The following is a 19,674-nucleotide window of genomic DNA, read 5'->3' on the forward strand; positions in this document are numbered from 1 at the left end:
ATCAAAGTGTCATAAGTTATGTGGCAGCAGACGCTTTAGCATAAGTCAAATAAAAGCGAAGTAGCCTTAGAACACGTTATTAGTGTTTTCACTGGAAATTTAAAGGAACTGTATGTAAGAAATGTTTTTCAATTAATCATAAAATGACCCTGCTGTGTCTCTAGACATTAAGAAATCATTCAAATACTTATATCACTGACAACAGTAGTCCTGCCAGGATATTGTCATTTAAAAGTTGTTGTTGCAGCCCTCAACTGATGTTGATGTTGACATGTTGTGTTTTGGCCTGAAGCTCCAACCTCCACCTATCGACCAATCACAAAGTCAGTAGTGTTTCGCAGCCTGGTTGCCAGCTCTGCTTTAGTTACCACAGCTGCAGCTACAAACGTTCCTGCTGGATCCTGCCGCCTATCTGGCAACCTCGAGTCAGGGATTTGAAAGTGATTGCAGTACCAGTTTTGGCACAGTCTTACATACACTTCAAACCGTCTATGCTTCAAACCAACAAACATAACATTTAGTTTAACAATAACTAAAATAATTTATGCTATGGTCTGTCTGTGGTTAATATTTGATTCCGATTGGCTGGAAGGTGTGCGATAAAATCGCTTAATTCACATGTAGTTCAAACTATTCAGATGAATCATCATTAGTTTCGCACACGCGCGCACACACGCATAGAGAGCAGAGATCATCGCGCTGCAGAGCACAGAAACTCGCCTGCCCCTTTTAGCAGTAAAATAGCTAACGTTAAAGCTACACTTTGTAAATTTTTTTTAGTTTATTCTTAGCTAAAAAACATATTCATATTCAAAAATATATGTGCTCATTAATGTTTATTTACTTCTTTCAAGTAATAAAGTATTCTCGTAGGTTTATAATATGCCATTGAAAATACATACGGGTGAGGGGTTCGAATGCTGGTCGCCATGTTGCCCCTCCATCTTGAAAGTACATTAGCTAAAGAGGGACATACCCGTAAATTCAAGCTTCGCCTTTCGCGTTTTAACACTCGATGGTACCGTGTCGAATGGGATTGCCATGTTAATCTTGGACTAAATCGGCCACCGTAGGAGTTAGAAACTATTATTCACTGGATGGCCATATATCTTTTTACCGCTAGATGGGGGAAAATATCACACAGTGTAGCTTTAAGCTACTGGATCACGTTATATTTCTCAGCAATGATTATAACGCTAGGTCTAAATGCACATTGTTAAGGAAGATGCTGAACAGACGCAGTCACGCAAGTATGAATCTAGCTCTCTGTTCAAATAGATGCTATAATCAATTAATTCAAATAAACTTATTACTTAATAGGCCTACAATACTTTATCTCTGTGTCTTATTCAAAGGAGGCAGAATGCTAGATCTAACTAGCCGTAACTGACAAAAATAGCCGTCAATTTTATTCGGTCAAATCTTGTGCTGCAAACCTCAATAACAGCTTTAAGTTGTAAATGTTATGTCAGTTGTCAAGAGGGCTGACCTCTTGTAACCAAGTAGCTCCCTTTTTAGGTACTAATTCGTCATCGGAGGCTGACATGCTCTTCGTGTACTCTCAGACAGGTACGTGATGTTGTGCGCGCTGGGGAAAGTAAATGCGCCCATAATTTACATCATCGCACAGCTATATCATTGATATCGCGATGACACTTTTATCAAGTACAAATTTATACCAGTATTATTGTGAATGGTATGATAGGGTACACCCCATGCACCTGTTGTGTCCTGCACCTCTCATAATCTGTAGATATTGAGTGGGTGTTGACCTATGGTATTCCTGTCATTCCCCACATGGCACTCAGAAATTGCAGCAGAAACACATCCACAACAGTGTGTACCATCAATGAAACACATTCAATTTACGATCGTTTTTAGAGCATGTTGAAGCTGCTTTTGCATTCTAAATAGTCCTAATCACTCTTGAAGACAAACCTTTAAAACTCAAGTTTAACCTCTCACGAGCCAGGCCTAAAGAGCAACTTTGTCCAGGGTTGCGTGAAAAATCTCCCACTTGTGAGAAGAGGTCACTGCGCAGTGGGAGAGGCCAGGGCTGGTCACACAGGAGCTGGATTATTTCCACCAGGCACAATTACCCAGACCAGTTCAGGGCAGTCTTTTTAGTGTTGGTGTAATTAGACTCTGTGGAGGATATGTGTAAAGCAATGCTTTTGGCCATGTGTGCGCTTGAGCCTCCACAACCATAGGCCGTCTCTTGCCAGAGAGAAAAATAGAGGGCAATGAGTGTTTTCGTACAAGGTGAGGGAATTTACTAGCTAGGGATTTACAGCAGCTTGGCCAAAACTTTCCCACAACTGGGTCACTACCTGAGGGTAGAGAGTTCAGTGCCACTGCCCAGTGCTGAAGCTCTCTCATTTGCAACAGTCCCAGTGGAATAACTCAGTCAAGACCATCAGTCTCAGAAGACATTTAATGGGACCTTCTTTCCCTTCCGACAAAGGGATAAACAGCTGTGATTTGACCTGATACATTCTTCAGGCAGAAATGTTTGGTCTGCAGTCCGACTGATGTAGGTCTGAGTTCATTCTGAGACCAAGATTCTATTTTGAAACCTAAGTTCTTCAAATGAGACATTAATACTTTTGTATCTATTCTGATGCCGTGATGGAGGACAGAGGAGCAGATCGTCCAAATAAGCTGACACTCGGAGATCTGCTTTTCTCAGTGGTGTCAGGGCTGCTTCAAAACATTTTCTGAAAACTCTCTGGGATAACGAGTTAATGGGTTCCCATTAACAAAGGGAAAATTTGTTGGACAACGAAAGGAATTTTAAGTGTGGCGGGTAGATGCTCATGAAAAAAATAGTCTCGCATTGCCACACCTTCAGACTGATGGCAGAAGGTCTGGACTTCTTCTCAGCTTGCACTGGGTGAGAAACACCCAAGAGGACATTTGACTGACATGTAACGCAACCAATCAAAGTTTGTTTTGTTCCACGTCATGTTTAGGGGCTTAAAAAAATATAAAGTAGATGTCCCTGAAATAACAGACCAGCGTGCATCTATAAATTATTCATTCAAAATGTTGCGCAAGAGTCAGGAGTGCAATTCATTAAGGAATGTACTGAAGAATACTTTGCAGTTTCATCCGCAGAAGCCAGCTTCACACCTCCAAGGAGTTTGTAGGCAGCGCTCCCTCTCTACCAGATTTCCGTACATATCAATCACTCATCAAAATATGATTCCAATGTGAAACATTTGCATCAGGTGTTCTCTTTAATTCACTTGCACCATACAAAAACTATTAATTACAATTTAGACCACCAGATCTTTATTTATATACAATATGTAAACATCTATCTGTTCTTCTTGACTGCTCTCCTTCACTGTACATGTTTTGGAATAACATATTTATGCACCAAGCATTACATAGAGGAATGTTTCTGTTTGTGGTTCATAGTACAGTAAGTTATAGGTTCATGACAATTTGTTCTTTAAACATTGAGAATACAGAATAAATGCCTTTTTCAAAATTAGAAACAAAAAAAACTATATTTTTGTGTTGGAGTGAAGTTACAGTCCTGTTAACAAGGATATTAAAACATTTAAATAAACCAATAATAAAAGTTCTCCAATGTTTAAATACAAATTATTCAGGTATTTTTGAAAGATCATTTATCATCTTAAAGGCAAATAATTATTTGACACCAACAATATAGGCATGACAAAATCTGTCATTCATCACGGGTTTAACACTAACTTGCAACTGTGAAACGTAAATGTATGTTTCAACTTTTAAAGGTAAACATAAATAAAACAGAGATATCCCATAGATGTAACATCAACGGGATCAGGTGAATGGGCGAAACAAAAAAATGAAGGCATTTAAGATACATTACAGAAAACCGAACAGAGTCTCACATTTATAATGATCACTCTTATCTAGTGATAATACTGTTTTACAACATGTTTCAACCTTTTCGAACAAGATAAAGTAGTCATCATTTGTCAAACAGTGTTTAAACTTGTCTTCGCGAGGTATGGACAAGATATAATGTAGTCTCTTAGGTTTTATATAACCAAATGTTCTTTTGATACATTAGCATAAATAAGATATTCCAATAAATACAGCACTGTACTCTTCTTACAAATACTAAAAATAAAATAACCACATTATGTACTATTTTTTGGAATTGTAAAAAAAAAAAAAAAAAAAAAAAAAAAAAAACATCGCTGTAACCATTTTTAAAGTGAATTACGTGACTCGTTCTTTTAAGATTATACCTGCAAACCAGGTGTTCTGAAATATTATAAATATAATTTTGGCAACATTAAAAACATGAACTCAAAAGTTTTCAATCAGAGCCCACATACCCACAAGACTTAAAAGAAAAAACTAGTCATTCTTTTTTTTTCTTTTTTTACAGTGAAACTCAACAAAGAATCGGACAACCCTCTCAATCCCAAAGCAGGAAATGTTTGGATGGTCTTTGTGTCTTAGTTTTGGAACATTCAGACATAGTCATAACACAAAAAAAAATACAAAAGCACAATCAGGCAAGACAAACGTTAGTTAAAAGATTTTTTGTAGTGAAGAATTTGACAACATCTATGTACAGCTGTACAAACGTAAGTGTAGTGTAGTTTTGTACATGTGAGCTAGGACATAGTGATAGTGACATTGTCCTTAGCTTTATCCGCTTCACTGTCTTTGTCTGCAGGTGTAGCAGATACAGTCTGTCTAGGTGAGTTGGGTCCATTGTTCGGCTGCCCAGGAGCTTTGGGAGTAACATCTGAGCTGCCTTCTGACTCTTGTTCTTGCTGTGTTGATGTTGCTGAAATTCACAAAGTCATTTCATATACTTATTAATAAGACAAGTCATTTTATACATATGCATATGTGTGTATATTTGTTTGACAAATACATATGCTTTAAATTAATCAAAAGTAATAGTAAAGACATTGTCACAATACATTTATACTCTTTACAGTCATTTAAGACTTTTTAAACTTCTTGATGATACCTGCCAATAATGGGCCTTCTGACTACATTTTGTGTTTCTGTCCATTCAAGTGTAACTCAATCAGGGTTCTCACTCTTTTTCAGTGATCACCAAAAAATAAAAGGTAATTGTGAATTTTTAACATCGCTATTCTGACTTTTTCCTCGCAATTGTGGGTTTACATAATTGTGATATAAACTTAAACATTTCTAAAGCCAGAATTGCAAAATGAACTTCTTTTGTATTTTTTTTTTTTTTACATCAGAATTAGACTAACTCACAATTGCGAATTTATATCACGCAATTCTGAATTTATAACAACTATGTCTTGCAATTTTTACTTTATAACATCACAATTATTTTAACTAAACAAAAAATTGAATTGTTAGATAAGTTACAATTAACTTTTTATTTTTTATTCAGTGGCAGAAGCAAGCTTCCATAGTTTATTGCCATGACTTGACTATAACATCAGTTTTTAATATGAGCTCTTAACCATACATTATGATTATGACAAATGTTCTTATCACCCGTGTCCATATCATTGAAAACAATATTAAAACTATTTTAATGTTTTGTTTAATGTAATAGTTTTGGGCCAGTAATTAAATCTTTGTTCTCAGCTAAAGAAAAACCGATAAAAAAAAAAAATCTTTTTTTTTAATTTTTAACAACAAAATTTTACATTTTCTCTAATTTTCCATGTGTTTTCCAGGAGTGAAATTTTCCAGGTTTTCCAGAATGAGTGGGAACCCTTCTCAATGGAGCACTTTTTGTGTGCGTGATTCACAGACATTGTGCCTGTACGTTGACTAGGTGGCGACATGTTCTGTTGACTTAGTTTTTTGTCATTTTGCCATGACATATTAACTTACATAATGTAAGGGGAATATGATAATACACTATATTGCCAAAAATATTGGGACACCCATAAATCATTGAATTCAGGTGTTCCAATCACTTCCATGGTCAAAAGATATATAAAATCAAGCACCTAGGCATCTGACTGCTTCTAAAAACTTGCAGAAGCTCAGTGAATAAGCGGGGTACTGTGATAGGTTGCCACATGTGCAATAAGTCAATTCGTAAAATTTCCTCACTACTAAATATTTCAGTCAACCATTAGTAACATTATAACAAAGTGGAAACAATTGGGAACAACAGCAACTCAGCCACAAAATGGTAGGCCACGTAAAATCACAGAGAGGGGTCAGCACATGCTGAGGTGCACAGTGCGCAGAAATCCGAAACTTCGTGTGGTCTTCAGAGTAGTTTAAGAACAGTGCATAGAGAGCTTCATGGAATGGGTTTCCAGGGCCGAGTAGCTCCATCCAAGTCTTACATCACCAAGTGCAATGCAAAGCCTCAGATGCAGTGATGAAAAGCACGCCACCACTGGACTCTAGAACAGTGGAGTGACGAATCACGCTTCTCTCTGGCAATCCAATGGACAAGTCTGGGTTTGGCAGTTTTGGCAGTTGAGAACGGTACTTGCCTGACTGCATTGTGCCAACTGTAAAGTTTGGTGGAGGGGGGAGTATGGTGTGGGGTTGTTATTCAGGTTGTTGGACTTGGCCCCTTAGTTTCAGTGAAAGGATCTCTTAATGCTTCAACATACAAAGAAATTGTGGACAATTTAATGCTCCCAACTTTGTGGTAAAACAGTTTGGGGATGGCCTCTTTCTATTCCAACATGACTGTGCACCAATACACAAAGCAAGGTCAAAACAGACATGGATGAGCCAGTTTTGTGTGTAGGAACTTGACTGTCCTGCACAGAGTTCTGACCTCAACCCAATAGAAAACTTAGAGATAAATTAGAGCAGAGACTGCATGCCAGATCTTCTCATCCAACATCAGGGCCTGACCTCACATGCGCTTCTGGAAGAATGGTCAAACATTCCCATAAACACACTCCTAAACCTTGTGGAAAGCCTTCCCCGAAGAGTTGAAGCTGTTATAGCTGCAAAGGGTGAGTCAATTACATATTAAACCCTACGGAAGAATAGGATGTCATTAAAATTCATGTGCATGTAAAGGCAGGCGTCTTAAAACTTTTGGCAATATAGTATGTCGAATTCTTATGTTGAGGGAATGACATTTATTTCTCGTGGCCACAAGTTTAACGTGTAAACAAACCTGCGTTTTTAGAAATTATATTTTTAATAAATTATTACTATTTTTTTGAATTAAGGATGACAAAAAAAAAGCAGAATTAAGAAATTATTATATTAACTATACTACTATTATATTATAATATATTGTGCACGATGTTGCCTATAGACAGCATTCAAATTAAGTTTGTTATTATCAATAAATGTTAAAAGATTATGTAAGAACTTAAAATATAGACCTATCTTAAAGTATTTGTATCCATCCTAGCCCAAAGCCTTTACTGATTATTTTTTATTAAATATTTTTATATTATTATTATTATTACTACATCGACCTCTATAGCCTATTAATTAGTTGCCGAAATAAAATTAAGTAGCCTACGTTTTGTAAATACTGTCAATTTTACAGAAAGTTCACTTTACAGGAATTTATCAAATGCTATATAGGTTATGTAAGCAGGCTTATTAGATTAGCCTTTACAGAACGCTAATTGGGTAATAATAATGAAATAATGAGATTAGCCAGATAATAAAATAAGTAGCCTATATACAAATATTAAACAAAATTAAGATAGCTTACATATCAGCGAATGGATTTAAAAGACTTTTGGAAGACAAATATTCATATTTTTGTATTTCAGACTATTATTAGGCTAATAATTTTTAAAAATTAATTTGAATGCTGTCATGGCCACAAGCCTATACTATATTTATAAATGGCACTCATCTATCTATTGTCACATACTGACATAGCATAATCCTAAAGAAATACAGTCATAAAGTCAAAAGTTTATTGGCATAAACGGTCATTTACAGTATTTACAAAACATAAATAACAATATACAGAACGTTAATTAAGTAAAGCGATACATTAAATGAAAAAAAAAAAAAGCAAATACATAATGAATAAAAAATAACCAATAATTATAATAATCTTATACAAATATTAAATAAACAAAGAAAAGATCAGTGAATAGCTTTAAAAGACTAGGATGGAATAGATTTTTTTTCTTGTAGGCCTATATTATGTTAAGTTCTTATTATTTTTATTCATTTGAATGTTGTCTATAGCCAACATCGCGCAAAATACCTATAATATGCTGTAATAGTAGGTTAATATAACGATTTCTTAATTCTGCACTTTGTCATTCTTAATTTTAAATAAAAGATTAATTTATTAATAGTCACGCAGGTTTTTTTTATGTCTAACTCATTGCCATGAGAAAAATATGTAGGATCTGGTGGCCACAGCATATGTTCTCATGAGTTAATATGTCGCACATCTGAGCTCTTCAGCATCTTATCGCGCTTGAATGGTTTAAAAGCATTTAGAGCCTGATCATATACCGTAACACTAGCCAAAGGATGCCAGGAAGAAAAACAGATGCTGCGTTAATTGCATTAAATATTTTTAACACATTACAATGAGAAAATAAATCACAAAATGAACGTTAATTTCAACAGCCATATTATATAAAAGTCATTATAAATTGTAATAATATTTTACAATATTACTGTTTTATACTGTATTTTTGACCAAATAAATCCAAGCTAGGTGAGCATAAAAGACTTCTTTCAAAACATTTACAAATTCTTAATTTTGAATGATGGTGTATATTTATCAGGTCATTTATACTATATGACCCGACACACATAAACATAGTTACACTAGTTAATTATGAGGATTTTGTAGTGCATGTATAGTTCAATAAGTCTGTTGGAGTTGGAGTTCCTAGCCTCATACTGTCTTACCAGACTGTGTGCATGATTTCATGTGTTCAGGCCAGTGTGCTTGTTGGCAGGGATAGTCGCAGTAGCTGGTGTTCCAGCAACAGTAGAAAATGGCCTCCTTTCTGCAGTTTGCACACCACTGCTTCTTTTTTGTTTCATCCACGGCCTGCTGTTTTTCCACCTCCATCTGCTTTTTGACCTCCGTCACGATTCGCTCTCGCTCCTGCTCAAGACTCTGCCTCATCTCTGCCATGGTTAGCTCTGAGTACATTGGTACCATATCAATATTACAGACTTTAAATTCATCGCTAAGAAGACTTTGAAAAATGACGTGTATGCTTATATATTTTATTGATTGTGCCCGTGAGTCTACGTGCCGATATGAGCAAAAAAAAGGGTTATTTTCCCGCGGTTTAAAGCCTGCGTGCACGCAAATGAAATGTTTAACCGGCAAGGCACGGACTGTTCAATGAATGCACTGTTTTGCATGGAGTGCACACTAAACGTTTGTCAAACACACTTGATTACTGGACAGTCTTACTGCACTAATACTGTCATATACAAACAAGGTTAACATATAAACACAGTCGGGTATGTCTAAAATGAAAGTAAAATTGCGTGCGTCTATATACGAGATGTGAGCAGGTCTTCAATTGACAGCAGCAGCCTAGTTCACCTCTAAAATTATTTTAATAAAAAAAAAGACAGCTTTTAATAAATGCTGTTCAGGTCCTTCTCAAAAAATTTGCATGTGAAAAAGGTACATTATTTTCCATAATATAATGATAAAAATTAAACTTTCATATATTTTAGATTCATTGCACACTAACTGGAATATTTCAGGTCTTTTATTGTTTTAATACTGATGATTTTGGCATACAGCTCATGAAAAACAGCTCTTTTAAAAACTCCCAGCCTGGTTCATTACTCAAAACCGCAATCATGGGTAAGACTGCCGACCCGACCCTGTCCAGAAGGCCATCATTGACACCCTCAAGCGAGAGGGTAAGACACAGAAAGAAATTTCAGAACGAATAGGCTGTTCCCAGAGTGCTGTATCAAGGCACCTCAGTGGGAAATCTGTGGGAAGGAAAAAGTGTGGCAAAAAACGCTGAACAACGAGTAGAGGTGACCGGACCCTGAGGAAGACTGTGGAGAAGGACCGATTCCAGACCTTGGGGGACCTGCGGAAGCAGTGGACTGAGTCTGGAGTAGAAACATCCAGAGCCACCGTGCACAGGCGTGTGCAGGAAATGGGCTACAGGTGCCGCATTCCCCAGGTCAAGCCACTTTTGAACCAGAAACAGCGGCAGAAGCGCCTGACCTGGGCTACAGAGAAGCAGCACTGGACTGTTGCTAAAATTTTGCATGTCATTCCGAAATCAAGGTGCCAGAGTCTGGAGGAAGACTGGGGAGAAGTAAATGCCAAAATGCCTGAAGTCCAGTGTCAAGTACCCACAGTCAGTGATGGTCTGGGGTGCCATGTCAGCTGCTGGTGTTGGTCCACTGTGTTTTATCAAGGGCAGGGTCAATGCAGCTAGCTATCAGGAGATTTTGGAGCACTTCATGCTTCCATCTGCTAAAAAGCTTTATAGAGATGAAGATTTGGTTTTTCAGCACGACCTGGCACCAGCTCACAGTGCCAAAACCACTGGTAAATGGTTTACTGACCATGGTATTACTGTGCTCAATTGGCCTGCCAACTCTCCTGACCTGAACCCCATAGAGAATCTGTGGGATATTGTGAAGAGAAAGTTGAGAGACGCAAGACCCAACACTCTGGTTGAGCTTAAGGCCACTATCGAAGCATCCTGGGCCTCCATAACACCTCAGCAGTGCCACAGGCTGATCGCCTCCATGCCACGCCGCATTGAAGCAGTCATTTCTGCAAAAGGATTCCCGACCAAGTATTGAGTGCATAACTGAACATAATTATTTGAAGGTTGACTTTTTTTGTATTAAAAACACTTTTCTTTTATTGGTCGGATGAAATATGCTAATTTTTTGAGATAGGAATTTTGGGTTTTCATGAGCTGTATGCCAAAATCATCAGTATTAAAACAATAAAAGACCAGAAATATTTCAGTTAGTGTGCAATGAATCTAAAATATATGAAAGTTTAATTTTTATCATTACATTATGGACTAATTTTTTTTAGAAGGACCTGTATATTGAAGAATATGTAGTTTTAATTTAAGCCTACATTTATTCATTCAGTTTCATACTTAAATGCTACAGTACATCTCTGAGCTGCCACTGTAAATCTTTATATATATTTACTTTATATTATACAATACACTGGGAATCTGTACAAGGGTTTTTTAGGTAAAGTTTTAAGTTTAAGTAAGGGTTTTCACGTCTTTTAAGTAAAATAAAGGAAGAGTATTGCAATTAAAACATTTTCTCCTTAACTTTTTCTGTTTCTGTCGCCTAAGAATAGAATAGCAAAAAAAAAAAAAAAAAAAAAAAAAAAAACGAACCGAACCGAAAAAACGTGGTTAAAAACCGAGGTATGTATTGAACTGTGGACTAACTGTATTGTTGCATCCCTAATATATATGTATGTACACACACACACACACACACACACACACACACACACACACACACACACGCTTTGGGAAAAGACATGCTGGGCAATAATAGCAATAGTGCTGGGCAATTGATTAATCGCATCCAAAATAAAAGTTTGTGTTTACATAAATATATGTGTGTGTAATGTGTATAATTGTTATGTATTATACAAATATGTATAATATATATATATATATATTTTTTTATTTTCTTTCATATATATTATTATTTTTTTCTTAAATGTATACATGCAGGTGTGTATTTATATTTACATCATAATTATACACATTACACACACATATATTATGTAAATACAAACTTTTATTTATGATTGCCCAGCATTAATATATATGATGATACATGCAAATCAGAAAATGAGTATCTATTTTTCATACTGTAGGCTGTAATGACTTTAGTTTTTGTTGTTTTATTTTTTGTAAAACCGTATGGAATTTTAATATCAGCTCATGCCAGGAAAATAATTATCAGCTTATCAGTATAGGTCAGAATTGTATCATCGGGGCATCTCCAATTAAATAAACTATTGTAAATAACATATTTTTACATTTCCAAACAGTTTTTTTAGACAATGCCATTTTTGTTTCCTCAAATAACATTTCAGTGAACAGTTCTTAAAAAGAAAAAAAACTTTCCACCATAAAGAACCTTTTGTGGAATGGAATGGAATGGGTGATAGAGGTTCTTCATTATAAAGAATGTATGAGAAAATGACATACCTAAATTATGCTTCATCTCCGATAACTCCTGTTGATGTAGCCACTGCAGTTTTTCAATTTCAATTCGCAACCGTCTAATCTGTAACAGGGTAGAAAGACAGTTTTATTCATATTCTATAGTTGTTAAAGGGTTACTTCAGCGATTTAGCATATGGCTTTGTATCAGTAGAAACCCGGGAGTATATTCGAATAATCGTGTAAAATGATTTTTAGGCCCTAGGCTAAAGACTACAGCCAGTAGAGGGAGCTATTTTTATGTTTTCAACCGGTAACTGGGGGTTGGGATCGCACTCACAGCACTCGGATTCATGTAAGCGGAGTGGTGCGGAGCAAAGTGAGTGTTTTCAACTTTTTAAATTAATTCCTATGAAAGTTAAGCTTCCAAAGGCATGAACTGAAAATGTGCCAGACTGAACACGCACTGTGAATGTATATGCAGCGGCCGTGCTTGCCTCAGCTTTCATCATGAGAGCTCATTCAGCTCATTCATTACTATAAATGTAATCTGACTCCTGCAGCGTTTGAGCGTTCGGCGTTTGTGCCGTGACACTCACATTATATTGAACAGACATGTTCAGTTTTTAATTGTAGTGTCTGTTTTCTAATTGAACTGATTTTATGGCAATTTATCCAGTTATTCAGTAGCCGTGGCTTTGGGAGTGGCCTCGTAGGGCAGCGAAGCAAGTGCATTCTGGGAGTTGTTGTCTTTCACCCCATGAGACAAAAAAAAACATTTTCTGTCTTTTCTCAGTCTAGAAGGCACCAAATTCAAAAATAATTTCACATTACTACTACATTAATGATGCAGTTTAAATACAAAGCTTAATGCTAAATCACTGAAGTAACCCTTTAAATAATTCATCAATATTGCTTTGCTCTTCTCCAGATTTACTTTAATACAAACCTCAGCTATTGTGTTTCCTGACGTACTCTTAGAAAGGTCATTATATATCTCAGTCATCGTCCCTTTAATTGCATCCATGATCTATTAATAGTTTAAAAACAATCAGTTAGTCAAACACAAACAATTATATTTATGGGTCAATTAAAATGGTTTTCATCTAAAGACAACCCTCTACGCTAGGTTGACCAAACGTCCTGTTTTCCCAGGACATAGACATTTTGATTTGAAATTTCCAATTGGCTAGTATTACATTTTTTTGATATCTGAATGTTAAGTGGTATGGTTATTTTTTTTCAGAGCTGTATATACTAGGGATGCCACAATTCTCAATATAATACTGAACCGTTCGATACGGCATTCACGGTTCAATACGCACTTGTGAATTGCGTTTTATTCAGTTTTGCATTTAATTAATTATTTCTATTTATCTCCGTTTGAAATATTCCTCTCAGTTTATTTCAGCTCTGTTTGAGTGTGCCTGTGAGTCTACGTGCTGATATGAGCAAATATTCAATCATATGCACTAAAGGTAGGGGGTGTTTAGCCACGCTTGAAATGCTGGTGTCAGAGAGTTATACTCACAGAACACTAAAGTTAAACACAATCACGAAGGTTCATTGTTTACATGCATTTTAAAGCCTTAACGCTTATACACTTAATTTGCGTGCTTATGCACTGTTTTACATGCACTGATCGCGCTCACTAAAAGCCTGTCAAACATGTGATTACTGGACTAAGTAGCTTTACTGCACTAATACTGTCAAATACACACAAGGCTAACATATATAAACACAGTCAATTATGTCTAAAGTGAAAGTAAAATCGTGTGTCTATATATGATATGCGAGCAGGTCTTAAATTGAAAGCAGCACAGCCAGTAAACAATTGTTCTTAATGGGACAGTTCACCTCTAAATTTATGTTAATAAAACAACAAAACAACACTGTAAATCTTTATATATATTTATTTTATATTATAAAATATACAAGGAATGTGTACACGGGGTCTTTTAATTAAAGTTTTATGTTTAATTAAGGTTTTTCAAGTCTTTTAAGTAAAATAAAGAAAGAGTATTGCAATAAAAACATTTTCTGTTCCTGTCGCCTAAGAATAGAATAGCAAAAAAATTAACCAAACCGAAAACCGTGGTTAAAAACCGAGGTATGTATTGAACCGTGGACTACCTGTATTGTTGCATCCCTAATATATATATATATATATATATATATATATATATATATATATATATATATATACATACATACACACACACACGTTAAACATGTATGAATGCATATTTGTCATTTTAACTGAATTTAGGACTGGCGGTGGTGCTTAAGATATTGTTGGTCATTCAGTGTTTCTATAAAACTAACTCTACTTAGAATAACAAAATAAAATGCACTATGGATTGATGAGCTCCTGGGTTCATTAAAAATGAAATGAGTTCACTCAAACTGATTTGCTGAAATCAAAATGTTCTTTCTGCCCACTACCATAAAGAAACCAGCATATCGTCTGATTTTTTTCTGTGTAATACTTCAAATCAACCAAAGTATATTGTTTACATGTAGCACGTTGTATGTGTTGTATGTAAGACTCTCTCTCTGTGTCTCTCTCTCTGGATGTGTATGTGAAGTATAGCTAGAGCTCTTAACAAAGTGGCGGCGAGTCGTGTGCCTTCACACTAGGGTTTACGGCATGTCAAATACAGGTACGCTCACAACCCTTGAGCTGAATTGAAACAGTACGGATCATTTGACACAGAGCGAAACTCTCAATGAAAATATATCTTTGAAAATTTAGAAGAGATATTTATCTGTAATTTAATTTAAGAGCTTTTTTTTTTTGCAATTTAGCTACTAACACTGGAGGGTAAAATCTAAGAATTTATTATCCTATGACTAATGACAGACATTATGTAGTCGCCCAAAATGAGGATTTAGTCACATATGCGAGTGATTTACTGGCATTGTAGAGGGTTGAAAAGCAACATCTTTCAACCCTCTACAATTTACTATCAGCAATCTCACTTTGTTAGTGTACTTGGCTATGTCTGCCGCGACATCTGCAGATGTGGTGGGGATCTGGAAGTCTCCGGTGGTGGAAGTTGATGATGAAGAGGAAGAGCTGACAGTGACTCCTGCCATCATGGTGGCCGTTACCGGTGTGCTGGTCACGAGGGTGACTGCAGAGGTGGAGGTAGTTTGTGGGGTGTCTTTCTGCTGCACAGCTGGATTTAAACACACCAACAATTGTAACACAATGTTTTCAAAATACAATATATAGCATACATTTATCACATTAAAATTTCACGTGAACACCACAATAGGCATATCATAATGCGATGAAGACTGCCTCTTCTCGTGTGACTTTTCCACTTAATATATATATATATATAAAATTCTCCTTTAAAAAAATCAATAAATAAATCACTTGCGTCTACACTTTTGAATGGTAATGTATCATGGTTTCCACATTGGTAAGGAAGACTCTTCAGTGTCACATGATTATTCTAATGATCTGCTGCTCAAGAAACATTTTATTATAAATTATCAATGTTGATTTTTTTTTTTTCAGGATTCTTTGATTAATAGAAAGATCAAAAGAACAGCATTTATCTTGCTTTATATTTCAGATAAATTGTTTATTGATAATAATAAGAAATGTTTCTTAAGCAGTAAAATCAGCATTTTAGAATGATTCTGAAGGATCAGGTGACACTGAAGACTGAAGTAATGATGCTGAAAATCCACATGAATACATTTTATTTTAAAATATATTCAAATAGAAAGCAAAAAAAATTATTAAAAAAATTATAAATAATATTATAATAATAATAATATAATTTTTGCTGTATTTTGGATCAAATAAATGCATCCTTGGTGAGCATAAGAGACTGCTTTTAAAAACATTTCAATCGTACCATTCTAAAACTTTTGAACAGTAGTGAATAAATAAATAAATAAATATACATTTATAGTAAGATAGTTCTTCATTGAATCGTATTGAACTGAATACCTTTCACAGCCTGTCGTGTTTGGTATCTGGTGCTGGATGAAGGCTGTTGTCCTGACGAGGATGAAGAGACCTGCGCTTGCTGCGGCTGTTGACTCTGCTGCACCTGCGTTAACACCTGAGCCTGTGTGGCCGGTTGCGTTTGGCCCTGCTGCTGCCTATGCACCTTCTGCATGTGCCACTTTTGAGAGGACGTCTGAAACTTGGTAGTAGGGTTCCACACGACGGCCCGCTGCACCACAGGTACGGTCTCTCTGGGCAGCAAGGGCCGCTGTTTCTTTACTGTACTGGTGGAGATGGGTGAGGAACTGTTGGCATTGGAGGGAGTGGTAATGGGGAGGGTGGAGGAGGTCAGAGCGGTGCTGGTCGGAGCTGCTGTAAGGGGTATTATATTAAGCGGGGCAGACATCGGGGACTGAGATGGGTCTTTAATAGTTGGGGAGGAGGAAAGGGCTGCTGAATTCTGAGGCTGGGTGAGTGCGCTTGAAATTGGAGTGGCTTTACCTGCAGTCAAAGAAAAATATGAGAGCATGAGACAGCGTAATTATAGTAAACTAAACCTTTACTAACATAATTAACATAATTTCCATTACTTGAAATAAATGGTAACTGAAATATATATATATATATATATATATATATATATATATATATATATATATATATATATATATATATATATATATATATATATGTATTATTTCAGATAGTTGTCAACGCAATATTTCTCATGGGAGAAATATATTTTATACAACGTGAACGCGACCCCCGCGGGCACCATTTAAAAATGATGCGTAGGGCATCAAGACGGCCCGCGGCGGTACTGCATATAATCATATAGTAATTCAAAATATTAATAAAAACTGATATCTAATAGTATAATCTCAATAATGTACTGGTATGAGGACAGCTTAATTTCATTTACCTTGATCCATAACAAGGGTGACACTATCAACTCAAGCAATACATCACCAAATAGATTCTTTGATAAACACAATTTTTCAACAAGAAATTATCACTTATTACATGGCTACCCAGCAAATAAATAAACAGATGGACATGATATATAAATTCGAGATGAAATTATTTTACAATACTTTTACGGTAACGTTATAGGCTAACTTACGTTACCTGTTTATTATCTTAAACGTCAGCAACAAAAACGTTTATTTCAAGTAACGTTACAACGCATTCTACTTAGCAACCAGACGAACCCTACAACAACCGGGAGAACCCTACAATATTACAGTGATATTGATACTGATGAATACTATTAATGTATTTATAATATTGTATTACTTCAATCGAAAACTGTGACAAGATGGCGTCAGATCAGTTGCGGTACTATGAAATATGAAACGAAAACGCCGCGCGCGTGTCCGCGGTATGATAAGAGCGTGCAACTGATCAGACAACTAAATGGCGCGATTGACCAATCAAAATCAAGAATTTAAAAAAGCTGCGTAGTAATAAATAGACAAATATGCCACATGGCAGGCTAGAACGGCATGGATGCTACATAATTCAAATAAAAAAGTTTTTGCTTACCGAAGACAATTTATTTCTTTATTTTGTGAGCGAACGAGTGTCCGGTAATAGCCGGTAGGTAGATAAAACCACAGATATGTACACATATCTATGGATAAAACACTCAGTATTCGGCAGGTTGTGTGATCTCTGAAGCACTGAATGTTGACGCTGGAAACTTAAGGTGTAATACTTTAAGGGACACTTGAAACATTTGTACCACAAAGTGCAAATGTATTTGCCTTTGTTTTGCTTCTAAAATATTTATAGGCTATATAAAGTAAACAACTGAATATCTCTGAGACATGTTAATAAAGCATTTTTACACAATGGCATTTAACAATTAAAATGTTGCAAACATGTAGGCTATGAATGAAAATAGATTTGTTTTAATATTACAGATAACTTACTAGTATAGGCAGAGACCGTTTTTGTAATGTTGTGGTTTTTTTTTGTTTTTTTGTTTTTTAAATAACATATATACAATAATGAGGTCCAAGGTAAAATCAAAATGGACAATTTAAAAAAAATTGTAATATAATATTGCCGTATTTATTATAAATGATTTATTCATTCACATTGTTATTTATGTCCTCGTAATCTTTAATTTAAAAAAAAAATTCCCTCCATCTTGCATCCCTTATCTGACTATGTGTTTACCGGCACAAGGGAAGGACAACCTGGATATCACAGCAATAGCAAACCACAGCAATTCAATGATCCAATCCATTCACAATGGACAAAAATCAAGAATACAATACACCCTACACTCCTTGCTGAATAATCAAGCATGAAATCCATGTTGGTCCAGGATGGTTTCTGGTGGTTATGGCTGGGGACCAGCAGACCAACATCCCATGCTAGTCCACAAGCACTCCCGCATCCCATGCTTGGAACCAACCAGCATCTTAGCAAGCATACCTTATGCTGCTGAACCTAATGCAACTTTCAAGCCAAATTTATAGCCTTCCACAAACGGCCATTGACATACGTATCCTCGGGACCCACAGCAAATCAAGTTTTTCAGGATTGCTTGAAAATACACAGGCAGGTGAGCTAAAGCAGGTTGGAAATAGTTTTTGCAGGACAGTGGATCCCCAGGAGCAGGCCCTAGACTACACTCCTGCATATATGGGAGAATGGGATTAATATGGAACACTCCTTTGATGTCTTAAATTCACTAAGATTCCATCTTATACAGAACAGTTGGCAGCCCTATTCTTTATTAAGAGTGATTTATAAAGGAAATCTGACCTTCAGTTTTGGAGGCTGTGGGCTCTTTGAGTGCGGTGACAGCGGCTGAATCTTTCCGGTTCCTCTTCCTCTCCTTCCCTGCCTGCTCTTCCCCCAGGTCAATGACCAGTTCCCTCTCAGAATCTGAGTCCATGTCTACATCCACAGATGCCGATGGTCCGACCTCCTCAGAGCTCTTGAGTTTCTCTCTGGAATCTGAGGATACTTGAGCTGCTTTCAGTTTCTCAGGAGGTTCTTTCTCTGAGTCCATACCTGATTTGTCTTTAGCTATGGGGTCGGAGGTGCTTTTTTGGCTGGTTTCTCCTTTGGTTGCTGTACTGGCTGTAGCAGCAGACTCTGTGCTGCTGCTGTCTTTTTCCTCACCAGCAGCAGTTGATGGTTTTGACTTTTTCTTGGGTGGGTCTTTCTCAGTTTTATCATCAGCTGCTTTTTTGTCGTCTTGGCCACTCTTGGATTTCTGTTCATTGTCGCTGCCGTATTCACTGTCGCTTGAGTCAGACTTGTCAGATTCCTCTGAATCGCTGTGCTCTTCGCCTTTACACACATCCTCAGATATTTCATCTATACCTGTGAGACAGAGCAAATTAAGTCCAATAATTCTTCATAAAAAGATTTTGTAAAACAACTGTCTGGTGACAACAGGACTATTGAAATTGACAAAGAATCTGTGTGAAGTTTTTGGTCAGTTTCTTAAAAAAATGTTTTTTTTTTATATATTATCTTGAGAAACCGAAAAGTAATATTTTGAAAACTTAGATATTCCCAAAGGTGTATTAAGTTAAGCAAAACTATACTCTAATTAACAGAGAATTAATAGGAATAATTAGTCAAAAAATAAATAAATAATGT

The 19,674-nt window shown here is 36.1% G+C and overlaps 1 protein-coding gene across 5 annotated transcripts in view; it reads right to left on the reverse strand.

Annotated features, from left to right (window-relative positions):
- Window positions 1-4,162: 4,162 nt before the first annotated feature.
- The window catches only part of zmynd8 (zinc finger, MYND-type containing 8), a 42,260-nt gene continuing 26,748 nt past the window's right edge, over window positions 4,163-19,674 (reverse strand). For all 5 annotated transcript variants that reach the window (XM_067431696.1, XM_067431698.1, XM_067431697.1 and 2 more), the window contains 7 exons: window positions 18,826-19,392; window positions 16,048-16,548; window positions 15,060-15,259; window positions 13,027-13,107; window positions 12,123-12,201; window positions 8,833-9,072; window positions 4,163-4,798 (listed from right to left, as the gene is read on the reverse strand). In XM_067431696.1, coding sequence (XP_067287797.1) covers window positions 4,623-4,798; window positions 8,833-9,072; window positions 12,123-12,201; window positions 13,027-13,107; window positions 15,060-15,259; window positions 16,048-16,548; window positions 18,826-19,392 — 1,844 coding nt within the window. In that variant the 3' untranslated portion in view covers window positions 4,163-4,622. The remainder of the gene's footprint in view (window positions 4,799-8,832; window positions 9,073-12,122; window positions 12,202-13,026; window positions 13,108-15,059; window positions 15,260-16,047; window positions 16,549-18,825; window positions 19,393-19,674) is intronic.

Source organism: Pseudorasbora parva, chromosome 22 (genome assembly GCF_024679245.1).
Source record: "Pseudorasbora parva isolate DD20220531a chromosome 22, ASM2467924v1, whole genome shotgun sequence".
Lineage (NCBI taxonomy): Eukaryota > Metazoa > Chordata > Actinopteri > Cypriniformes > Gobionidae > Pseudorasbora > Pseudorasbora parva.